Source organism: Nerophis lumbriciformis, linkage group LG36 (genome assembly GCF_033978685.3).
Source record: "Nerophis lumbriciformis linkage group LG36, RoL_Nlum_v2.1, whole genome shotgun sequence".
In the NCBI taxonomy this organism is placed as follows: Eukaryota; Metazoa; Chordata; class Actinopteri; order Syngnathiformes; family Syngnathidae; genus Nerophis; species Nerophis lumbriciformis.
The window spans coordinates 14,650,519-14,675,959 of NC_084583.2; the positions used below are offsets into that span (position 1 = coordinate 14,650,519).

The window sequence follows — 25,441 nt, forward strand, 5'->3', positions numbered from 1 at the left end:
ACACAGTTGAAGTACAAATGATGTCAATGAAGTTATATGTACTTGGTTGTTGAGGAGGTCTGTGCTGTCCCCTAACCTAGGCACCACCTCTCTCTTTGGGCTGCCATGGTTGTGTCTCTCAGCCTCTCGTACGTGAACCAGCTGCTCATCCAGGGCTTCTTTCTGGAGCTGAAGCCTTTGGGTGTAGCCGGCCTGCATCCCCAGCTCTCTCTCCAGGGCACACACCACACGGTCTTTAGCCTTCAGCTCATCTATCTACGGTGAAGGATGACAGAAATCCAGTCAGGAAAGTGAGCTTAATGCTAAACTGTTCTTTGACATAGGGCTGGGCGATATGGCCTTTTTTTAATATCTCGATATTTTTAGGCCATGTCACGATACACGATATATATCTCAATATTTTACCTTAGCCTTGAATTAACACTTGATGCATATAATCACAGCAGTATGATGATTCTATGTGTCTACATTAAAACATTCTTCTTCATACTGCATTAATATGTGCTCATTTTAAACGTTTATGCAGAGAGGGAAATCACAACTAAAAGTGTATTTATTAAACAGTTATTAAGCAGTGGCACAAACATTCATGTAAATTCCAAAACAGAAAGTGCAAGATTGTCAGAGACATTTTAAAACAAGCTATGAGTGCACTTTTGTGCATGATGTCACAAAATGATACATCAAAACAACGCTAAATTAAAGTGCACTTTTTGTACAGAACGCCACTACAATAGTTTAAAACATATAAAGTGCACTTTTGTGCATGATGTCACACAAGATATTTCAATAACTGTCAAGTAAAAATGAGCTGCATAATAGGAAATCAAACAGTGTATGTCCTACGCTATGTGGTAGGTTATTGCGGATGTTATCTCCTTCTGTTTAGAGCAGGGGTGCTCATTACGTCGATCGCGAGCTACCGGTCGATCGTGGAGGGTGTGTCAGTCGATCACCAGCCAGGCATTAAAAAAATAGTCCTAAAAATGAGCGATCATAAATCTTCACTATGACGTCACTTTCGTCACTTGATTGAGATTCACGGCACCCGAGGGTCTTCTGAGATGACGCTGGCTGCTGCCAGCTCATTAAAATTACCGACTGGAAGGCGAGAAACACTTTATTTCAACAGACTCTGGCGCCGTACCTACCGTCAAAACTCCAAAGACCGACTGCACAGTTGCACAGTTGCGCTAACAAAATAAGAGTCTCAGAAAGCTGGCGTGCACAAGCTAGCAAGCTACGGAGTTTGCCGACAATGTATTTCTTGTAAAGTGTATACAAAGGAGTACGGAAGCTGGACAAATAAGATGCCAAAAACCAACCACTTTCATGCGGTATTGGACAGAAAGGAGGACTTTTTTTCTTCTCCATTCGAAAATGCGGACGTTATCAGCACCACTGTCCAATCAATGCAAGTCATCAGAATCAGGTAATACACCAACTTATATTCTTGTCTTCATGAAAGAAAAGAATCTATATGTGTTAAACATGCTTGTATTATCTTTAAACACCTTTAACTTGTTAACAATATTAACTGTATGTGTTAAACATGCTTGTATTATCATTAAACACCTTTAACTTAACAATATTAACTATATGTGTTAAACATGCTTGTATTATCTTTAAACACCTTTAACTTGTTAACAATATTAACTATATGTATTAAACATACTTGTATTATCATTAAACACCTTTAATTTTTTAACAATATTAACAATATGTGTTAATCATGCTTGCATTATCATTAAACACCTTTAACTTGTTAACAAAAACATATATTTCATAAATAAGTAAATATAAATTATATATATGAATGAGGTAGATCCCCACGACTTGATCAATTGAAAAGTAGCTCTCCTGCAAAAAAAGTGTGAGCACCCCTGGTTTAGACTATTTTATTTATACGGTGTACATGTGGAAATGGTTACTTGGGCATTTTGTTGGCTGTGGCACCGGCTGGAGATGTTGACATGCGGAGTTTCAAGCACTCTTCATTCTCTAGCGGGTGACTTTTCAACTGGTCATACCTTTTTGTAGCAACGCTTTTGCCGCATACTTGTAAAACATCTTCCCACTTGAAGCCAAACCACCGCCAGACGATGGACCCCGTGCTGTTTTTCTTGGGAATTAATTCTTCCTTCATTTGTTACCAGATTCGCACCTTCTTTCTCTGGCTCCGTTAGCCCCACTGCTAACGTTACCCGTGTCGCTACCTCTCTTCTCGGCGAGGGCGTGTGACGTTGCACGCGCGACAGTATGTAAGAAGGTGCGCTTGTTTTAACTCTCTGTGAGAAGCAGAGACAAGAAAGAGTGAGAAACGGCTGTACTGTAATGCCCGCAGCTAAAAGCAAGTATACTCGAATATCACGATATAGTCATTTTCTATATCGCACGGAGACAAACCCGCGGTATATCGATATATCGCCCAGCCCTACTTTGACAGAAATCATTGGTGCATGACCGCAGAAAGCAGAAGGCTCTGTGAACAAGGGACTTGTTCATTAACCTTTTCCATAATCCTCTTTGCTAGAAAAATGCAGTTATGTGGTTAATAAGCAACTGGATTTTAATTCTGAATACCAACACAAACTCCACACGGTAAAATAGGGTCACAGCACGGCAGACAATGCAGTAATTCGCCTCTAAGGCTCAATCAACATCAGTGAGATAAAACTGTAACAATGAGGAAGTAAATTGATGCCGTGAATGAGAAGCTGTCTGATGATGTTCCAATAAACGTAAAGAAGCTTATGTTTTGTGTTCTGCCTCACCACTCGACGGATGTCTCGCTCACAGTCGCGTTTGATGCGATGCACCTCATCCTGGTGCTGCTGGTAAGCTGTCCTCAGATCAGCTGCTTTGGCTTTGTCCGCTTGCAGCGCGTTGGTCAGCGCCTCATCGGCCTGCTTCTTGCCTGCCTTCAATTCCTGGATCTGAAAGTTGGGCCGACATTTACACATTTATAAACAAACACATTGAAGAGCTGTCATGATAGAAGCCTCGTTGCTCTGGGCAGGCGACCAGGGAAACAATAGCTTGGCAGAAGACTTCTTCTACACTGCTTCCTGTTTTCAATGCGTACATAACTTCCACATTCCTCAACAACAAAGACCAGTATGCTTGCTCACACCTCTTGTTGTAGCTTAAGTCTCTCGCCATCAAAGGCTCTCCTGGCTTCCTCTCGAGCCTCGCCGAGAAGGGCGTTTTTCAGCTTGTCAGCCGCTCCGTCCCTCAGGGCGTTCACCAATCCCTGGAGTCTCTGGACTTCATTGTCCCGGATCTTTATAGTCCGAGCCAGCTCGGCTTCATGCTGCCGTGCGAGGGCTTCACGCGCCACCGCCGTCTCGCGTAGCTTCTCCTCGTGGAGTTTGGCGCGCAGGTCGGTGATCGCTACGGCGTGTTTGTGCTGCTCCAGCTCACGAGCCTGGCGCTGCTCCTGAAGGCGCTCGCGTAGCTTGCACACCTGGAATACACAACTCTCTTTCTTGTATCCTCAGCAATCACTTTTCATTATTCGTGACAGGTACCGTGTTTTTCGGACCATGGGGTGCACCGGATGAAAAGGCGCACTGCCGATGAGCGGGTCTATTCAGGTGTATTTTCATACAAAAGGTGCATTAAAGGGGTAATATTATGATTTATTTCTAAATGTAAAACACTTCCTTCTAAAGTTAAAGTTAAAGTTAAAGTACCAATGATTGTCACACACACACTAGGTGTGGCGAAATTATTCTCTGCATTTGACCCATCACCCTTGATCACACCCTAGGAGGTGAGGGGAGCAGTGGGCAGCAGCGGTGGCTGCGCCCGGGAATCATTTTGGTGATTTAACCCCCAATTCCAACCCTTGATGCTGAGTGCCAAGCAGGGAGGTAATGGGTCCCATTTTTATAGTCTTTGGTATGACTCGGCCGGGATTTGAACTCCCAACCTACCGATCTCAGGACGGACACTCTAACCACTAGGCCACTGAGTAGTCATAAGTCAGGTCTACATAACATGTAATGGTGGTTCTTTGGTGAAAGTGTTGCATAGATGATGTTTTACAGATCATCTTCAAGTCACTTTCTGAGCGTCTCTTCAGTATGCAGCGTTTTGTGGGCGGTCTTATTTACGTGGCTCACCTTCGACAGCGTCTTATCCCCGTCATCTTTGTTGTAGCGGTGTAGCGTGCAAGGACGGGTGTGGAAGAAGTGTCAAAAGATGGAGCTAACTGCTTTAATGACATTCGGACTTTACTTCTATCAATAACGAAGCAGCATCTTCTCAGCCGTGGCTCAATAATGCAACAACAACGCCGGAAATGTGTCTTGTGAAAAACTGTCCGACCGGAACCCTCTAATAACTAAAGTTTCAAAGTTGAATTATGCAAAATGTTAGAATAATTATGTATAAGTTATCACACAACTCTTATGCTTAAAGGCCGTTGCGATAGTTATTATCAATTGTGCTGAAGTTGTACTTTTCTATCTGTACAACTTGCAATCTTGGATTGCGAGTCGTCTCGTATCAGTGTTTGTGTCCAGACCCGGCCTGCTGACTGCCAAGGGCGAACATAGAGTACCTTGACGCAGACAAAGCAGAGACAGGTCGATATCACGAGTGTCAGCACATTTCCATTTCTGAATAATCATATGTTGTGTCTAACTGGGGCTGCTGAAATTACCCCCCTTTCTTCAGCAGCAGCCTCAGTGATGTAACCAGAGACCTCCCGAATAAATAGTGGAGCACGTGGGCTGTGCCTTGGGGCGTAGTTTGGAACTGTAACTGAGTGTACAGCCCAATACGTCTCTCCTCATTGAGCAAAATTCAACTCTGTCTCTGCATGATTCCTTGCTTCTTGTCTGTTTAATAGATGTCATCAGTCTTTGAACCTGACAAAACCCACTACAGTTTTTAGCTCTTTGATAGCTAGATATATGTAAGAACTTTACGCTTCTTTATATTAGAAATGGCAACAGCGGAAGATGAATGCCACATAAGAAGTGAAAGAAAAAGAAGCTTATGACTACGGTGTTGGCACGGACTACAATGGCGGACGCGCTCACCTTTTCAGGACTTATGCATATCCAAAATACAGATCAGCAGGTACCAGAAGGTAAGAAAAGTTGGTTTTGCATAATATTGCGAAACAAAACTCTAGGTAATAGGTGCCTATTTGCGGTCCTTGTACACCAGGGGTGTCAAACTCAAATACAGAGTGGGCCAATATTTAAAACTGAACAAAGCCGCGGGCCAAGGTTGAACAAATTAACCTTTAACGTACTCTACGAGCTATCGTCACGTCCGCTTTTCATCCATTCTAACATCGTTCAGACCCAGTCACAAGATATGTGCGGCTTCTGTACGCACACACACGAGCGAATGCAACGCATACTTCATCAATAACGATACAGGTTACACTGAGGGTGCCAGTATAAAAAACTTTAACACTGTTAGAAATATAAGCCACACCGTGAATCCACACCAAACAAGAATGACAAACACATTTTGGGAGAACATTCGCACCGTAACACAACATAAACACAACAGAACAAATACCCAGAATCCTTTGCAGCACTAACTCTTCCGGGACTCTACAAAATACACCCCCGCTACAACCAAACCTCCCCCCCCCACACACACACACACACACACACACACACCGTGTAGCGTCCCGGAAGAGTTAGTGCTGCAAAGGGTTCTGGTTTGGTGTGTATTCACAGTGTGGCGTATATTTCTAACAGTGTTAAAGTTTTTTATTCGGCTACCCTCAGTGTAACCTGTATCGCTGTTGATGAAGTGTGGCTGGCGCTTGGAAGACTCCCGGGAGGCCTCAAGGGCCAAGTGAAATTACACGGTGGGCCAAATTTGGCCCGCGGGCCAGAGTTTGACACCCATGTTGTACACGCACCATAATAATACTCGTATGTTTAATGCGCCGACAATCCATCCAGCGGTGCGGCTTCATAGCTTACCAAAGTCGTACTAAAAACATTTTGACAGATTTTTGAGTGCCGTTTAAAGTTTTGGTGTTGTTTGCTGGTGTCATCTTGCAGTCTACACGTATATATTGTGTGACTGCCATCTACTGGTCACACTTTTCATTACACCATGTACCAAATAAAATTGCTTCAAGGTCGGTAAGCACAACCAGAATTATGCCCTACATTAGGCGCACCGGGTTATATGGCGCACTGTCGATTTTTGAGAAAATTAAAGGATTTTAAGTGCACCTTACAGTCCGAAAAATACGGTAGTCTAAATAGACCAAAATGTATGATAACATTAATAATATTGTATTGCATATCTTTTGTCACTGTGCTTTCCTACCTTGCCACGCTCCTGCTGAAGCTCGATCTGGATGTCCATCATTTTGCTTCTCAGCTCCTCATTGGTGGCCTGGACCGGCTCGGCCATCACCTCTAATTTCTCCAGTTTCCTTCCCTTCTTAAGGGGCAGGGCCGCAGGGGGTCTGGCGGACGACATGGCACTTCCAACCAATCGGGGGAGACATAGAGAGGCAGGTGTGTGGTGTACCGAAGGAGAGAGAATCAGTCGCTGCTGCTCGTCACAGAGCGTTCCACCTGAAGCATCACGGCCCTGGCCGAGTCTACATCATGGCTGAAGAAGGCAGGAGGCTGTAAACACAAAAGAGAAAAACACATTACTACCGGTACATAAACTGGGAAGAGAAAAATAAGGAACTTAGTCACTACAACTACTGTATAAACTACAACTGAATACAAATGGCAGACTCACTCAAAGCTCTTCAGGTAAACCTCTATCATATATGGATATATCTGCTGACGTAACTAAGGCAAAATAAGTCACCATGGTGCCAAATTCCAAACAGCTCATTTGGAGCAAGTCTGGAAGAAGGCAAGATTGTTTTATAAAATATCTCCGCCATGCCTCCATGGTTTTAATTCAAATTTTCGGTTCTTATGGAGATCCCAAATACACAAAAAGAGGTACCAACAGATAAGAAAAGTTGCTCTCGCATAACATAAGCCCTTTAAAATAAAGCCTGGAGCTCTGTCAACTATCAGACGTGGCAACTGTACGCTGGATCAAGTTGTTATTTTTCATTGATCAGACTAAAATGTGAGCACTATAGCTCACATGGCAAAGATAGTGTTGTCCCACTCCTTAATGTTATGTTATTGTATGCATACTTGCCAACCTTGAGACCTCCGATTTCGGGAGGTGTGTGTGTGTGTGTGTGTGTGTGTGTGTGTGTGTGTGTGTGTGTGTGAGTGTGTGTGTGTGTGTGTTGGGGGGGGGGGGCGTGGCTAAGTGGGGAGGAGTATATTTACAGCTATAATTCACCAAGTCAAGTATTTCATATATATATATATATATATATATATATATATATATATATGTAAAAGAAATATATATTTATAGCTAGAATCCACTGAAAGTCAAGTATTTATTTTATGTATATATATGTGTATATATATATATATATATATATATATATATATATATATATATATATATATATATATATATATATATATATATATATATGTATATGTAAAAGAAATATATATTTACAGCTAGAATTCACTGAAAGTCAAGTATTTATTTTATATATATATATATATATATATATATATATATATAGCTAGAATTCACTGAAAGTCATGTATTTCTTTTATATATATATATATATATATATATATATATATATATATATAAAAGAAATACTTGACTTTCAGTGAATTCTAGCTATAAATATATATTTATTTTATTGTATGTATGTATATATATATATATATATATATATATATATATATATATATATACATATATATACAAAAGGTGCATTAATTATATATATATATATATATATATATATATATACAATAAAATAAATATATATTTATAGCTAGAATTCACTGAAAGTCAAGTATTTCTTTTATATATAAATATATAAAAGAAATACTTGACTTTCAGTGAATTCTAGCTGTAAATATATATTTCTTTTACATATATATATATATATATATATATATATATATATATATATATATATATATATATATATATATATATATAAAAGAAATACTTGACTTTCAGTGAATTCTAGCTATAAATATATATTTATTTTATTGTATATATATATATATATATATATATATATATATATATATATATATATATATATATATAAATAAAAGAAATACTTGAATTTCAGTGTTCATTTATTTACACATATACTTGTTGAGTTAAGGGTTGAATTGTCCATCCTTGTTCTATTCTCTGTCACTATTTTTCTAAACATGCTGAACACCCTCTCTGATGATGCATTGATGTGTGGCACACACAAAAGTGCTTTCATCAAATGCACTAGATGGCAGTATTGTCCTGTTTAAGAGTGTCACAACATTGCTGTTTACGGCAGACGAACTGCTTTACGGTAGACCAAAACGTGAGTGTTGTTGTTGTGTGTTGTTGCCGCGCTGGGAGGACGTTAATGAAACTGCTTAACAATAAACCCACATAAGAAACCAAAAACTCGCCCTCGATCATTCTACAGTTATAACGTCATTGGGCAGGCACACCGTTTATATTGTGGGACCTGAGTCCGCCTGCATTTCGGGAGATTTTCGGGAGATAATTTGTCCCGGGAGGTTTTCGGGAGAGGCGCTGAATTTCGGGAGTCTCCCGGAAAATCCGGGAGGGTTGGCAAGTATGTTGTATGTAATATATTGCCTTGGACAAGTGGAGGGTTACAGTGTACATGTAAAAAGTTGACAGTGTTCAATTTTGCTTCTTGGATCCACACACCGTCTACGACAAACACAGATTATTCGCATTAAAGCTACATACACACAAAAGGGTGTGTTCCAAGTCGGGCTTACTAGCACATTCAAACTAACAGCAATGCTAATTTTGTTGAATAGAAATGCTTGTCTTAAGTTATCGTCAACAACCCTATTTTACCCTAAATACAATAGGCCTGTTTGTGAATTTAGTTTTTGAGATGCTCTTCAATAACCTTAATAAAAGTGGTTTCAAGACACTTCAAAATATGGCTTCTGTTTAGGGCTGCAACAACTAATCGATTAAATCGATTATAAAAATAGTTGGCGATTAATTTAGTCATCGATTCGTTGGATTTATGCTATGCGCATGCGCACAGGCTACGTTTTTATTTTAATTTTATTTTTTTTAATTTTATTTATAAACTGCGACATTTACAAACAGCTGAGAAACAATAATCAAAATAATAAGGGTGTAACGGTACGTGTATTTGTATCGAACCGTTTCGGTACGGGGGTTTCGTTTCGGTGCGGAGGTGTACCGAACGAGTTTCCACACGGACATATTAAATAGCGTACTGCATGTTGTATAAACAATACTCAAAATGCCAGACATTTGAGGCATTTAAGAAACTCCGCCCTGACAGCTCCGCAAAAGAGGACATGTCCGGTGAAAAGAGGACGTATAGTCAGTCTATCCTAGCCTGTTAGTTGCTAGCATGCTAGCAAAAGAGGACTAGCAGCGATCGGTTTCATCGGACGTGAAACCGATCGCTGCTAGCATGCTAGCAGCTAACGGGCTAGGATAGACTGACTATACGTCCTCTTTTCACCGGACATGTCCTCTTTTGCGGAGCTGTCAGGGCGGAGTTTCTTAAATGCCTCAAATGTCCGGCATTTTGAGTTAGGGTTGCCTGTATTTTCAATGTACGTTCAGGGTTAAGAAGGTTAAAAACACAACAAGTTGTGCGTGCAGGCTCTACTTTTTATCGATACATTTATCATATTTAATTTTGTATTATCTATAGCAGGGGTGTCAAAAGTGTGCATTTTTGTAACATTTTCCTTGTTTTATTTGGCAAGTTGAAAGAACATGGCGCCAGTAAGCTGTTTTTTTTCTCAATAAAATACTGGAAAGGATAGAAATGTAGTTGGTCTCTTTTATCCGATTATTAATCGATTAATCGAAGTAATAATCGACAGATTAATCGATTATCAAATTAATCGTTAGTTGCAGCCTGAGTTCTGTTATACTTGATATTTTAGTCGACAAAATTGACTATAATTTAAGTCGACTAAAATGTTTCTGAATTTAGTCGACCAAAACTAGATTAAAACTAAATTAATTTAGATTACTACATACCGTAATGACTATCAGAAGATTGTGACTAAAATTAAATTGAAAACTGCTGTCAAAAACTAACACTGTTGACGATTTTTTTCCCCTCGGCCATCAGACACATGAACAATAACAAGATCTGATAGCTCAGTTACAGCTCCCTAGTTTGTGAGACCGTTCTCAAACAATGTAGGGCTGCAACTAATGATCAATTTGATAATCGATTAATCTGTCGATTATTACTTCGATTAATCGATTAATAATCGTATAAAAGAGACAAACTACATTTCTATCCTTTCCAGTATTTTATTGGGGGAAAAACAGCATAGTGGCACCATACTTATTTTGATTATTGTTTCTCAGCTGTTTGTACATGTTGCAGTTTATAAATAAAGGTTTATATAAAATAAAATTAAAAATTAAAAAATAAATAATAAAAATTGCCTGTGCGCATGCGCATAGCATAGATCCAACGAATCGAAGACTAAATTAATCGACAACTATTTTTATAATCGATATTAATCGATTTAATCGATTAGTTGTTGCAGCCCTAAAACAATGGCAATAAAAACTCTTCTGATTCTGATTACTATGACAAACATTTTTAGTCACAAAATAAACACTGACTAAAAGCTATAATTCCATCAAACAACTTATATTTAAATTTGAAAAAGAAAAATCATAATTTGGGACTTTTATCAAACATTCATTTAACTTAACCAAACAGGATTGCTGCAAACATGGCCTCCAGCATTTATTTGAGACAATATGTCTACTGGAGGAGAGGGAAATACTTTGAGAGTATTCAGTCTCCTCTAATCACTTCCTTGAAGAAAAAAAAACTGAAACTGAGAGAGTATTTCGAACCATGCTATGCTGCTGTATTAGCCAACATTTGAACAACATACAGTACACAGATGGCAGGAACAGTTGCCACGGAAACCCTTGCCACCCCAAAAGTCTCATGACGAGACGGAAGTTTTAAAATGAAGATTTGCACTTCACGTAACCAAGAGGACACAAAATCACACACATTTTTGCACATGTTAAGAAACCGGCATCTCAGCACAGTGTTATCTGGTATCATCTCCAAGCTGAGGTTGACCGAGAAGCAAAAATGCAGTAACGCTGGAGGGCGAAGAGGCGCTCTCACATGCATGGTCAATGCTTGGCTAAGGGAAGCGAGCCAGACAAAGGTTAGGCCCAATATCAATAATAGAGAGACAAGGAAAGAAGCCTGCAGAGACACAAAGATTCAAGCATCTCCACGACTGCCTTACATTCTCCAACCCCCACTAGCCTCCGTGGTAATAACGTAAGCGAGCGAGAAGAGGCGAATTGGAGATCTCGCGCTCCTTCACAGGGAAAGAGACTGTAGAGAGCGTTCATTCAGTCGCAGAGCAAGCAGCCACACAAGCATACATTCTTCGGACCTTTACACAGAAAATCAGGGAGCCATTCGGCTGACACATATTCAGTCCAGCACCAGACGCAGCTTTGTGTGCGCTAATCCTCATTAAAAGTACTTACAGTGATTCATTAGATGTGACTTGCAAGCACTGGAAACTGCTAATAAGTCATTAAAAGAAAAGCAGATGAGGGGTATTGGTTACACTGGTTGGTCTAGGTGGGGGAAGTGGGTTAGGTTCCGGTCCTTCTCAAATAGTGAGAAGGACAAATTATACAAAACCCAAAACCAGTGAAGTTGGCACGTTGTGTAAATGGTAGGGGTGTAACAGTGCGTGTATTTGTCTTGAACCATTTCGGTACGGGGGTTTCAGTTCGGTACGGGGTGTACCGAACGAGTTTCTAAGCTAAAGTCTTAACAAGCTGCTTTGCTTTTTCTGCCTCTGTCTCAGCACCTAGCATTGTACCACCCACACAACCATCTGATTGGTTACACAGAAAGCGGTAACAGCCAATCAGCAGTGCGTATTCAGAGCGGTAACAGCCAATCAGCAGTGCGTATTCAGAGCGCATGTAGTCAATGCTTCAGCGTCGAGCAGGTAGGTGTTTAGCAGGTAAGCATCAGGCAGCGGACTCTCCCAAATTATAATAAACACCTCCCAGTCAACTACCAGTAACATCACTATGAGCCCGTTGACGTTCTAGAAACTAAACTGCAGCTCAGCTCGCTCGCAGTCCTGGCTTGAGGTGAAGGCTAATTAGCTTTTAGCGTAACGTTAGCTCATTTTGCGGTGTGTGTGTGTATGTGTTACGGACAGAAAAGCTTTGAATGGCAGGGTCCCTGCTATCACATGTTGATAAGAATATAACATTTACATGATAAAAATCAACTACAGGCTTCCCAAATGCTGTAATAAATTAAGCATGATGAGTTGACTTGAAACTGTTTAATGTTGCACTTTTTATATGTAGAAGAAAAGTTTTGTCATTTTATTTAATCTGAGCAACAACTTTAAGGCAGTTTAATGTTGATTAACGTGGGCAGAATTATTATAGTGTTCCCAATGTTAAAAGGATAAAGCCATTGTTTACAAATTTGGTAAATAAATAACCAAAAAATGTACATTTTGTTGTTTTCTTACTGTACCGAAAATGAACCGAACCGTGACCTCTAAACCGAGGTACGTACCGAACCGAAATTTTTGTGTACCATTACACCCCTAGTAAATGGTAAATAAAAACAGATTCAAATGATTTGCAAATCCTTTTCAACCTATATTCAACTGAATAGACTGCAAAGACAAGATACTTAACGTTCCAACTGGTAAACTTTGTTATTTTTTTGCAAATATTAGCTCATTTGGAATTTGATGCCTGCAACATGTTTAAAAACAAAGCTGGCACAAGTGGCAAAAAAAGACTGAGAAAGTTGAGGAATGCTCATCAAACACTTATTTGGAACATCCCACAGGTGAACAGGCCAATTGGGAACAGGTGGGTGCCATTATTGGGCATAAAAGCATCTTCCATGAAATGCTCAGTCATTCACAACCAAGGATGGGGCGAGGGTCACCACTTTGTCAACAAATGCGTGAGCAAATTGTCCAAAAGTTTAAGAAGAACATTTGTCAACGAGCTATTGCAAAGAATTTAGGGATTTCACCATCTACGCTCCGTAATATCATCAAAAGGTTCCAAGAATCTGGGGAAATCACTGCACTTAAGCGGCAAGGTTGAAAACCACCATTGACTGCCCGTGACCTTCGATCCCTCAGACGGTACTGCATCAAAAACCGACATCAGCGTGTAAAGGATATCACCACATGGGCTCAGGAACACTTCAGAAAACCACTGTCAGTAACTACAGTTGGTCACTACATCTGTAAGTGCAAGTTAAAACTCTACTATGCAAAGCAAAAACCATTTATCAACATTTATCAACAACACCCAGAACCACCGCCGGCTTCGCTGGGCCCGAGCTTATCTAAGATAGACTGATGCAAAGTGGAAAAGTGTTCTGTGGTCTGACAAGTCCACATTTCAAATTGTTTTTGGAAACTGTGGACATTGTGTCCTCTGGACAAATCATTGTATTCTGTTTTTATTTACGATTTACACAACGTGCCAACTTTCCTGGTTTTGGGTTTTGTACTATTTATAGTCACAATGGAGAGTGGGCGAGGGGGTGCGAAATATGTCTATCTTCCTAAAGGGGGCGTAACAGACAATATTTGAGAATCACTGGACTAAGTTAAGGTTGAAGAGCAGGGCAATGTTGTTGTTTTCACAATATCTCATTAAAGTGAGGAACACTACTGTAGAAATGAAACCTGCATACACTTTAGAGTCATTGTACAGCTTGTATGGCAGTATAGATTTACCAGCCACTGAAAATGACAATTAGTTGGCACCAGGAAGCTGTACACAGACTATTTTAAGTAACATACGTTTTATTTCTACAGTAATAGGGCTGCAACGATTAATTAGATGAAATCGATTAATTTTATTTTTTTTTTAAATAGCTTTGGTTTATATTATGTTGTATCGATTAATTATTTAATCAGTGTAACCAATAAAAAATTTACAAAAACTGAACAATATTGAGTGTCCCGAACTTGAAATACCCGGCCGGACATAGTTTCCGCACGGCCGATGCAATACAGTGCACACGAGAGCGGTGGTGTGTGGGTGCTGTTATCTGTGTGGTGGTGGTCTTCCATTTTTACTAATGCAAACAAGTTTAAAAGGGCAATTTCAATGTTGATGATGTGCTATCATTAGAAAAAAACTAAAGGTGAACGATATGTTAAGCAGAAAAATCATTTATTTAAACTATTTTCCCTAAAATACGCGGTGAGGCTAAGGCGTTTTATCCAATTACTCGATTAATGGAAGAAACTACTCAAAAGTTTACACAATAACTAAATTAATCGATAGGCGCAGCCTTATACCATATTGTCCCTTAAGATAAAATGAAATGCTTGCCGATCCTTTGTATTTTTATGAGATGCTGTCGTTTACAGGTTTGTCTTCCCATTTAAACATGCAAACCCAAAACTTCCTGGAGCCACAACCTGCCGGGACGACAGAGGCTTATACAGACTATGTGGAGGTTAAAAGACATCCTGGAATGTTATGAGGGAAACTGGAACATTTTATAGGAGCCCACCAAAAAGCTAATGAGAACATCAAATGCTCACAGAAGCAAACAAAAAACGTCACCTCGTAGAGTCTAAATGACTTCATCTAGTAAAGGAATGGAATCTAGTCATGGAAAAGCCTTCAAAGTCAGTCAGTGAATCGGTAGAAAAAGTAAATAGTGGAGAACAGTGATGCTACTAACCACTATTTTTTCAAATAGTCGAGTAATTTAAACAACTAATTTAAAAGACAAACTGTGATTTTGATTGCTCTTTCCAATAATTAAGTGCACTGTAAAACAGATCTAGCTACACATCTGTTAAAGTGTTCAAAGCACTCATTCTTCACGCTTTTGGTGATGTTGTAGAAGCTAGCTTTACTCTTGCCGTAGTTAGCTTTTACGGCTAATACTGTAGCACGCCAATGTGCTACGACGATAGCAAAATAATTCCTCGGTGTTTGCTCTTGCAATCACAATGTCACTACAGCTTGGTTATTATACGAGTTAGAGAATGTAAATGAAGATTTGTTGACAGTCTTTTAATGCATTTTTAAAGTGATTTAGAGGTAGAATTGATTGCTCCCATTAACTGCATTGCTAGCCACTTACAAAAAGCTGATTTTTATATGTTAGAAAGCAAAACTAAAAACTTGTGTCTTCTTGTCTCTCATGATTGTGAACGATCGGTAAAATTCCTGTCAGAACAATTGTATATACAGTAAGTTATCACACAACTTTGTGTTCCATTGAGGTCAGGTCCCCTGCGAGAAGACAAAAGCTGTCTTCCATCTTATCAAGCAAAAGGCTTCTAAAACTCCACTGTGTGCGATGGGATCGGTTTCTTTGATCCATTGACAGCCACAGGAAAGACTTTGTCCTGACCCAACATCTACAAAGCGGAGAGGAAGCAGGACCTGACACCGCTCCAGGCACCTTTTCTTTGAACTGTTTATGACCGAGTGCAACAGCTATTTATGACCACCTCCCCTTAGGAGCAGCTGCATAATGTAATGTAATGCTATGTAAACAGAAAAGGCCCAAATAAAAGTGGAGGCGTGGAACTCCTTCGTCAGAGCGTGGGACGACACTGTGCAAGGGTACAGGTCTACGCACTCTCCTCGTGAGCTAAATTGAATCCTGTCTCTGTTTGATTTTTTTGCTTCTTGTCTTGTCTAATAGATGTCATCTGTATTTGAACCTGACATTCCCCCAAAAAGTGCAGTTCCCCTTTAAGTTTACGGTACAAGGCTAAACTTCACAGTGTGTGTGTCTGTGTATGCTAGCTGCCCCGCCACCATCCACAGAGACAAAGACAGTGGATGTCTGACAAGAAGGTTCTCTCTGTTGATCTCCCTTGGCCATAGAACAAAAGCGCCCAGCTGCAGACACTGAAGCAAAGAGTGAACTTTCTTGCAGCCTGTTTGGAAGCGACAAACAAACAAAACAAACGTGCGTGGTGTTGCGTTTGGACCAGTTGTTCCTCCCAGGGAATTCAAGTTTCTGGTCGTCGCTCCCAAGCTCTTTACGACACTTAAAGCTGAGTAAAAGAACCACCAGAGACAGAATAGGTATTTTGTAATATATTTGCAAATCTTTGTAAATATAATGAGACCAGTCCAGCATAGAACATTCAATCGCGCAGCTAAGATGGTCTGATCTAAAAAATGGAAACCTTCTATTCTATAAAGTCTCTCTCCCTCCCACCCTCGCTGTCTTGTCTTTCCAGCCCAAACACACGCCCATTGTCCTCCGCACCTGGACATAAGAAGAGATAAAAGAAGGAGTATCTCTCCTCCTTACATTCCATACCCAAGGTTAGCACACAGTATTTGCAGACAACCAAAAGACCACAATTGGAAGAAAAACACTAGCTGTTTTGTAATATGATTATGAAATTAAAGAAGTAACACTTAAATACGGATATATGTAAATATCTGCCTCCGACAGTGGACATGCCAATTTCATTTAACTTTCCATTAATTACCTCTGACAAAGGGTTATGTATTCGCTGGGGTTTTTTTGTCCGCTTTGTACTTAGTTAGCAACATAACTCAAAAGGTATTTTGATAAAACGTTCATGAAATGTCAGAAATTGATTCAGTGATTACATTTTGGGTGTTGATCTGGATGATTTATTTTTAAAGATTCTTTACTATTGGAAGATAGGGCCTGTCTGCGCCATGTAATTGCATATTGTATTTTGGACTACCCTCAGATTTCCAGCTCTACTTTGTAAAACAGGAATAAACAGAACACTTAGGAAATTGTCAAAGTGGATGTGAAGTGATGGTACTGACCACAATTTTCCCAGTTTTGTAAAAGTCTGGCTTTATGCTCACTAAACTCTGTGTCACTAAACTCTGTGTATTAGAACTCATAACTGTGTGACACTTTTTGATTGATTTATAAATAATTATCTTATGAAAATAACTACTTTGTGACTTTAAGCATTACATTTGAGACTATTCTACTCCCATACAATGTAATGTTGACATAAAAACAAGTTGCTTGCTTAAACTAGCATTTACAGATGGACCAAACCCACTGAAGCGCATGTTAAATATTAACTACAAATGTGAGAGGGCCCAATTCTGAAACTGTGGCTTACAATAAACGTAATAATTTGGGTGTGTACGAATAAGAAATAAGTCATTCTTGTCTGCATTGCACATTGACAACATGCATGATGACACACATGAACACACATTGTTATTGTAGCTCTATGAACGTAGTGCAGACTGTCAGAACAGGTCTGGCTACACTCCAGCAAACATCCATCCACTCCAGCCACAAACAGACATTTAAGTACAGTGACACTGTTGGAATCCCATAGAGAGTCAGAGAAGGACAATGGACTATGGACTGGACTCTTACTATTATGTTGGATCCACTATGGACTGGACTCTCACAATATTATGTCAGACCCACTCGACATCCATTGCTTTCGGTCTCCCCTAGAGGGGGGGGGTTACCCACATATGCGGTCCTCTCCAAGGTTTCTCATAGTCATTCACATCGACGTCCCACTGGGGTGAGTTTTTCCTTGCCCGTATGTGGGCTTTGTACCGAGGATGTCGTTGTGGCTTGTGCAGCCCTTTGAGACACTTGTGATTTAGGGCTATATAAATAAAGATTGATTGATTGATTGATTGATTGACAACTGAGTGCAACACGAGTTGATCTACAAAAAACTACTCAGCCGGCAAAATGATGCATGTTAGTGACCTCAATGACTAGTCAACCCAAACATAAACAGCATGTCTTTCTTATCCCTTTACTATATTTCATCCATACCAAACAGTATGTTAATTTAGTCTTTCATTAAAACAAAAAATGTTTTCATTACACAGAAGAACCTCTATGGCTGAATACATTCCAAATTGATGTGCCGGTAGACCTCTGATGCGATTTTGAAACGATCGTTCCCTAAAGAAATAATGAAAATAGAAATATACAGACAATTTTAAGTAACACATTTAACATTTCAATGTCCCTAGAGGTGTACAAAATATGTAGAAACCAAAACGTAAAAAGTAATTTTCTTGGCATCCTTAATTGGCACTCTAGTGTAGGGATGTCCCGATCCGATATTTGGATCGGATCGGCTGCCGATATTTGCCAAAAATTGCGTATCGGCAAGGCATGGAAAAATGCCGATCCAGATTAATAAAAAAAACTCCGGTCCGTGTTTTCCAAAGCACCGATTTAAATAATACATTCCACTTTTCTGCTGCTCCGTAATTTCCGTTCCGCATTTTCCAGCACACCTTCAACACATCCACAATTCTCACGCAGTTGCTTTTAGCTGCTGGCATTACACGACAGGCTCTTCTCACTCTTTCCTGTGTCTCCCTCTCACAGACAGCAAGTGCACCTTCTTACACACGTCACATACTGTCACGACATACGTCACATACGGTCACGTCATACGTCACATACGTATACGTCCTCCCCGAGCAGAGAGGTAGCAGCATGGCTAACGTTAGCTGTGATGCTGGCGCAGCCGTGCGAGCAACGCTCCCTCTAAGGTGCTCGCCTGTGCAATTGCGCACTGTTTAAGCGTCCTCTGCGCATAGCAAATCTATGCCACGCACAAAATCAAATAAAAAAATAAGCGCATAACAATTTTCGACACACGGACACGACAGAGACAACAGTATTCGTCATCATTGTTCAAATATTGTGACGTCTGTCGAGACGCTTATCTCCATTCGGTGCCACACGCCCACACCATCAAAATGCAGAGGCAAAAATTTCCACATCAACACCGTATGAAAAAATTAGTGATTTTTTTAGTTGTGATTTCCTTCTCTGCATGAAAGTTTAAAAGTAGTATATATTAATGCAGTATGAAGAAGAATGTTTTAATGTAGACATGCAAGCCTTAAAAGAAAATGTTGAAAATCAAGACTACATTTTCTGCAAATGGGTGCATTTCTACCCTATATTTTAACTTTAGATTTATTCTCATATCAAACTCTTTTGGCTGTCTTTTTGACACTTACATCTGGCGCCCCCCTCCACACCCTGGATTATAAATAATGTAAATAATTAAATGTGATTATCTTGTGTGATGACTGTATTATGATAGTATATATCTGTATCATGAATCAATTTAAGTGGACCCCGACTTAAACAAGTTGAAAAACTTATTGGGGTGTTACCATTTAGTGGTCAATTGTACGGAATATGTACTTCACTGTGCAACCTACTAATAAAAGTCTCAGTCAATCAATCAAAACACACAGAATCATCATACTGCTGTGATTATATGCATCAAGTGTTCATTCAAGGCTAAGGCAAAATATCGAGATATATATCGTGTATCGCAATATGGCCTTAAAATATCGCAATATTAAAAAAAGGCCATATCGCCCAGCCCTAGTTCAATGATGCCATTTCTGTTTGTCATGTATAATTTTGTCTATTTTGTGTTTATCCTTGAATAAACAGGTCAGTTTCTTGTTACCAACCATTGTGTATTATTCAAACTCACCTAATTCAGCTGGCTAGTTGTTATCAAGAGTACTAAAACCCTTTTCAACATGATTCTGACAACTAAGTGGGCTAAATAACTTTAAACTTTAATACATGCTCGGATAGGCCATTATCGGTCAGTATCGGTATCGGTCAGTATCAGTATCGGATCGGAAGTGCAAAAACAATATCGGTATTGGATCGGAAGTGCAAAAACCTGGATCGGGACATCCCTAGTGCAAACTGAAGTTGACCTCGGTAAAAAGTTGCGCTAATTACCCAGACGGCCTTGCAGGTTGTCATGAATGAAGAAACAAAACAGACGTGCCCGGGATTAGGCTGAGGTGTCGCGTGATGTGATGATCAGACCTGGGCAAATTAAGGCCGGTTAAGCTTTTCAATCTGGCCCGCCGGACATTCCCAAAAAAAGTTTTTAGATCTTTAAGATCGAAACTATAGCCGCAATTACGATGTGCAGTGATGTTTTCAAATGACCGTAAGTCTGGAACTATACAAAGTATTTCAACGGTTGGAATCTGCGCTTTTGCATGATATACTAGATATGGTAATCTAAGTCACAGTGTGGGTTGGGTGTGTTTCCACAGAGTGTCAGCCTGAAATGCGGGTGTCAGGGACAGACGCGGAAGGAGATTTTTACAAGAAAGTTATAAAGCTTAGAGATGTATCAGATATATCAGATAGTAGGTGGGGTTTTTTAACCCTCACGTTCATATTTCGCTGTGTTTATTGCGTTTCGCTTGATAGTAAAATATGTTGATTGAGAGGGGGTGTGACGTTTATATATTGTCAATAGTCAGTGTTTTATCGTCCATAGTAATAATATTGTAAATCCCACATTCTTTATTTTCATGTACATTCTGGTTGTCTCATTCAGTAAAAAAAAATGTAAAATTCCATTCCGTTTAAGGTGGTCTGTCACAACGTTTTTAGCATTCAATCAGACATTTTTGCAGATGATGTGGTCCCGATGGCTTCATCTAGCCAGGATCTTCAGCTCTCACTGGATCGGTTCGCAGCTGAGTGTGAAGCGACTGGGATGAGAATCAGCACCTCCAAGTCCGAGTCCATGGTTCTCGCCCGGAAAAGGGTGGAGTGCCATCTCCGGGTTTCGGAAGAAACCCTGCCCCAAGTGGAGGAGTTCAAGTACCTCGGAGTCTTGTTCACGAGTGACGGAAGAGTGGATCGTGAGATCGACAGGCGGATCGGTGCGGCGTCTTCAGTAATGTGGACGCTGTGTGGTGAAGAAGGAGCTCAGCCGGAAGGCAAAGCTCTCAATTTACCGGTCGATCTACGTTCCCATCCTCACCTATGGTCATGACCTTTGGGTTATGACCGAAAGGACAAGATCACGGGTACAAGCGGCCAAAATTAGTTTCCTCCGCCGGGTGGCGGGGCTCTCCCTTAGAGATAGGGTGAGAAGCTCCGCCATCCGGGAGGAGCTCAAAGTAAAGCCGCTGCTCCTCCACATGGAGAGGAGCCAGATGAGGTGGTTCGGGCATCTGGTCAGGATGCCACCCAAACGCCTCCCTCGGGAGGTGTTTAGGGCACGTCCGACCGGTAGGAGGCCACGGGGAAGACCCAGGACACGTTGGGTAGACTATGTCTCCCGGCTGGCCTGGGAACGCCTCGGGATCTCCCGGGAAGAGCTGGACGAAGTGGCTGGAGAAAGGGAAGTCTGGGCTTCCCTGCTTAGGCTGCTGCCCCCGCGACCCGACCTCGGATAAGCGAAAGAAGATGGATGTATGGATGGATTATCGCGAGGTTTTGTATTAGTGTTCCTAAAAATAGATATACCGGCCCGCAGACACTTTTTTTTTTCTCTAAATTTGGCCCCCCGAGGCAAAATAATTGCCCAGGCCTGTGATAGACGAAGGCGGTTTTTGCAGCATATTTTCTTATTATTATTATTATTCTATATATTTATATAGCGCTTTTCTCAAGTGACTCAAAGCGCTTTACATTGGGAAACCCAATATCTACGTTACATTTAAACCAGTGTGGGTGGCACTGGGAGCAGGTGGGTAAAGTGTCTTGCCCAAGGACACAACGGCAGTGACGAGAATGGCGGAAGCGGGGATTGAACCTGCAACCCTGAAGTTGCTGGCACGGCCGCTCTACCAACCCAGCTATGCCGCCCCCACATATTGTTATAGCAAATCTCAAATATGTTAGACCAGGGGTGCTCATTACGTCGATCGCGAGCTACCGGTCGATCTCGGAGGGTGTGTCAGTCGATCACCAGCCAGGTATTAAAAAAATATTCCTAAAAATGAGCGATCATAAATCTTCACTATGACGTCACTTTCGTCACTTGATTGACATTCACGGCACCCGAGGGTCTTCTGAGATGACGCTGGCTGCTGCCAGCTCATTAAAATTACCGACTGGAAGGCGAGAAACACTTTATTTCAACAGACTCTGGCGCCGTACCTGTCGTCAAAACTCCAAAGACCGACTGCACAGTTGCATAGTTGCGCTAACAAAACAAGTCTCAGAAAGCTGGCGTGTACAAGCTAGCAAGCTACGGAGTTTGCCGACAATGTATTTCTTGTAAAGCGTATACAAAGGAGTACGGAAGCTGGACAAATAAGATGCCAAAAACCAACCACTTTCATGTGGTATTGGACAGAAAGGAGGACTTTTTTCTCCTCAATTCGAAAATGCGGACGTTTTTAGCACCACTGTCTGATTCCTATCAATGCAAGTCATCAGAATCAGGTAATACACCAACTTATATTATTGTCTTCATGAAAGAAAGGAATCTATATGTGTTAAACATGCCTGTATTATCTTTAAACACTTTTAACTTATTAACAATATTAACTATATGTGTTAAACATGCCTGTATTATCTTTAAACACCTTAACTTGTTAACAATATTAACTATATGTGTTAAACATGCTTGCATTATCTTTAAACACCTTTAACTTATTAACAATATTAACTATATGTGTTAAACATGCTTGTATTATCATTAAACACCTTTAACTTGTTAACAATATTAACTATATGTGTTAAACATGCTTGTATTATCTTTAAACACCTTTAACTTATTAATAATATTAACTATATGTATTAAACATGCTTGTATTATCATTAAACACCTTTCACTTGTTAACAATATTAACTATATGTATTAAACATGCTTGCATTATCTTTAAACACCTTTAACTTGTTAACAATATTAACTATATGTATTAAACATACTTGTATTATCATTAAACACCTTTAATTTATTAACAATATTAACTATATGTATTAAACATTCTTGTATTATCATTAAACACCTTTAATTTACTAACAATATTAACTACGTGTTAAACATGATTGCATTATCATTAAACACCTTTAATTTATTAACAATATTAACTATATGTGTTAAACATGCTTGCATTATGATTAAACACCTTTAATTTATTAACAATATTAACTATATGTGTTAAACATGCTTGCACCTGCTTACACCTTTAACTTATTAACAAAAACATATATTTCATAAATAAGTAAATATAAATGATATATATGAATGAGGTAGATCCCCACGACTTGATCAATTGAAAAGTAGCTCGCCTGCAGAAAAAGTGTGAGCACCCCTGTTAGACGTTATATCAGGTATTTTAGGTACGGGTGCATTGCTACGTGTGTGTGCGTACGTGTGTGTGTGTGTGTTGGCAGAGATACACCCTTTTTAGAAAGACAAGATAGAACAGTCATTCCTTGTCGTGCACAGCTGCAAATGACAACCATAATAATGTTATAATGTATTGTATTATGTATGTATTATATTATGTATTATAGTGTATTGCTCTTGGTGCACGTGTACCCAATGAGGTGTCCTGTGCGTGTAGCCTCGTGGGATTACACTGATAGCTGTGCTTAATCGTGAATTAAGAATAAGAAGAGCAGATTAGGTCAGGCAGAGGAGAGGTGGCCGGTAAAGCAGGTTTCTCCGGCTGCTTGATTACCAATATAAAGCCACTATAACAAGATATTGCCATTAAAAATGCTGCTTTTCTTGAGTTTTTTTGCAGCGTCGCCTTTAGGATGAAATAAATGTGCAACACACGTTAGCTGTCCTACCGGGTTGCATCACCATGAAGCACTGACAGACTGGGTGTATGCATGCTTTGATGATTTTTTTTTTTGCAGGGCAGAGTTGTTTGCTTGATCTGCAACATAAGAAGAGGCAGTCAACTGGGAGATGGAAGTCTGCAACTGACAGCAACCACACCCCATGGAGACACTTGGTCTGCTGCTGCTGCAGCATCATCATCATCATCATCACCATCCACGCAGCCTCCATGCAGGTCTGCTGTCCTTGCAGCCTGCAAGGTCTCATGTGTTAACGTGCATAATAGCGTGTGCTTCGTTGCTGGCAACCTAGTTGTGCCATTTCCTTGCAACGTGCGGGGGGGGAGCATGACTGCACCGCACTGCACAGGAAGTGGAAGACAGGCAGGATATTAAAGATGGATTATCATCATCAAGAATGATACTTGGGCTGACCCTGCCTGAGAGGCAGCGGCTAAAACACAGCTAATAATTAGCCTCCAGAAGTTGTCAAGCATCACAGAACGGCGACTCACCTGAATTAGGTCCGGAGATATTGGCGCTTGACGAGGGGAGACGAGACTTCTGCGTGGGGGGAAGCTGTTAACTCGCCTCATTTGCGCCTTAAATCCAACACGTCAAAGACTTCTGCGTCCACTTTTTCACGAGGCGACGTTCATTTTTCACACCCAAAGCGCGCCAAGCCGATTGGCATCCGCTAGCTTAATAGCTACTTGTAGTCCGGCCACCCCGCGATGCTAACAGCCCCTGCGTCTCCACGTCACGCGTGGACATAAAAAGTGTCTCCGGTGGCGGTGTTCGTCGCCGCGCAAAAGATGTGAGGCGAGCGGGGCGGGCGGGCGGGCGTCGCCGGTAGCGTGAAAGAAGCGCGACACCTGACTGCGTGTTCGAGAATGACACCGCCGGTGCGGGCAGTGACGTCATCAGGCTTTATGGCGGAACTGTAACCGTATATACCAGGAGTCGGCAACCCGCGGCTCTAGAGCCACATGCGGCTCTTTAGCGCCGGCCTAGTGGCTCTCTGGAGCTTTTTAAAAAATGTATGAAAAATGGAAAAAGAAAAGAAAAAAATCTATTTTTTGTTTTAATATGGTTTCTGTAGGAGGACAAACATGACACAAGCCTCCCTAATTGTTACAAAGCACACTGTTTATATTAAACATGCTTCACTGATTCGAGTATTTGGCGAGCGCCGTTTTGTCCTACTAATTTTGGCGGTCTTTGAACTCACCGTAGTTTGTTTACATCAGGGTGCTCACACTTTTTCTGCAGGCGAGCTACTTTTCAATTGATCAAGTCGTGGAGATCTACCTCATTCATATATATAATTTATATTTACTTATTTATGAAATATATGTTTTTGTTAACAAGTTAAAGGTGTTTAATGATAATGCAAGCACGTTTAATACATATAGTTAATATTGTTAATACATTAAAGGTGTTTAATGATAATACAAGTATGTTTAATACATATAGTTAATATTGTTAACAAGTTAAAGGTGTTTAAAGATAATACAAGCATGTTTAACACATATAGTTAATATTGTTAACAAGTTAAAGGTGGTTAAAAATAATACAAGCATGTTTAACACAAATAGTTAATATTGTTAACAACTTAAAGGTGGTTAAAGATAAAACAAGCATGTTTAACACATATAGATTCCTTTCTTTCATGAAGACAAGAATATAAGTTGGTGTATTACCTGATTCTGATGACTTGCATTGATT

The 25,441-nt window shown here is 40.2% G+C and overlaps 1 protein-coding gene across 2 annotated transcripts in view; it reads right to left on the reverse strand.

Annotated features, from left to right (window-relative positions):
- The window catches only part of jakmip1 (janus kinase and microtubule interacting protein 1), a 62,614-nt gene extending 38,050 nt beyond the window's left edge, over window positions 1-24,564 (reverse strand). The window contains exons 1-6 of one of the 2 annotated variants that reach the window (XM_061930381.2): window positions 24,229-24,551; window positions 6,523-6,623; window positions 6,316-6,457; window positions 3,134-3,466; window positions 2,775-2,936; window positions 43-255 (exon numbers count right to left, since the gene is read on the reverse strand). In XM_061930381.2, coding sequence (XP_061786365.2) covers window positions 43-255; window positions 2,775-2,936; window positions 3,134-3,466; window positions 6,316-6,402 — 795 coding nt within the window. In that variant the 5' untranslated portion in view covers window positions 6,403-6,457; window positions 6,523-6,623; window positions 24,229-24,551. Of the gene's footprint in view, window positions 1-42; window positions 256-2,774; window positions 2,937-3,133; window positions 3,467-6,315; window positions 6,624-24,228 lie in introns of both variants that reach the window. The other variant, XM_061930383.2, reaches the window with a different exon arrangement.
- Between the last annotated feature and the right edge of the window lie 877 nt (window positions 24,565-25,441).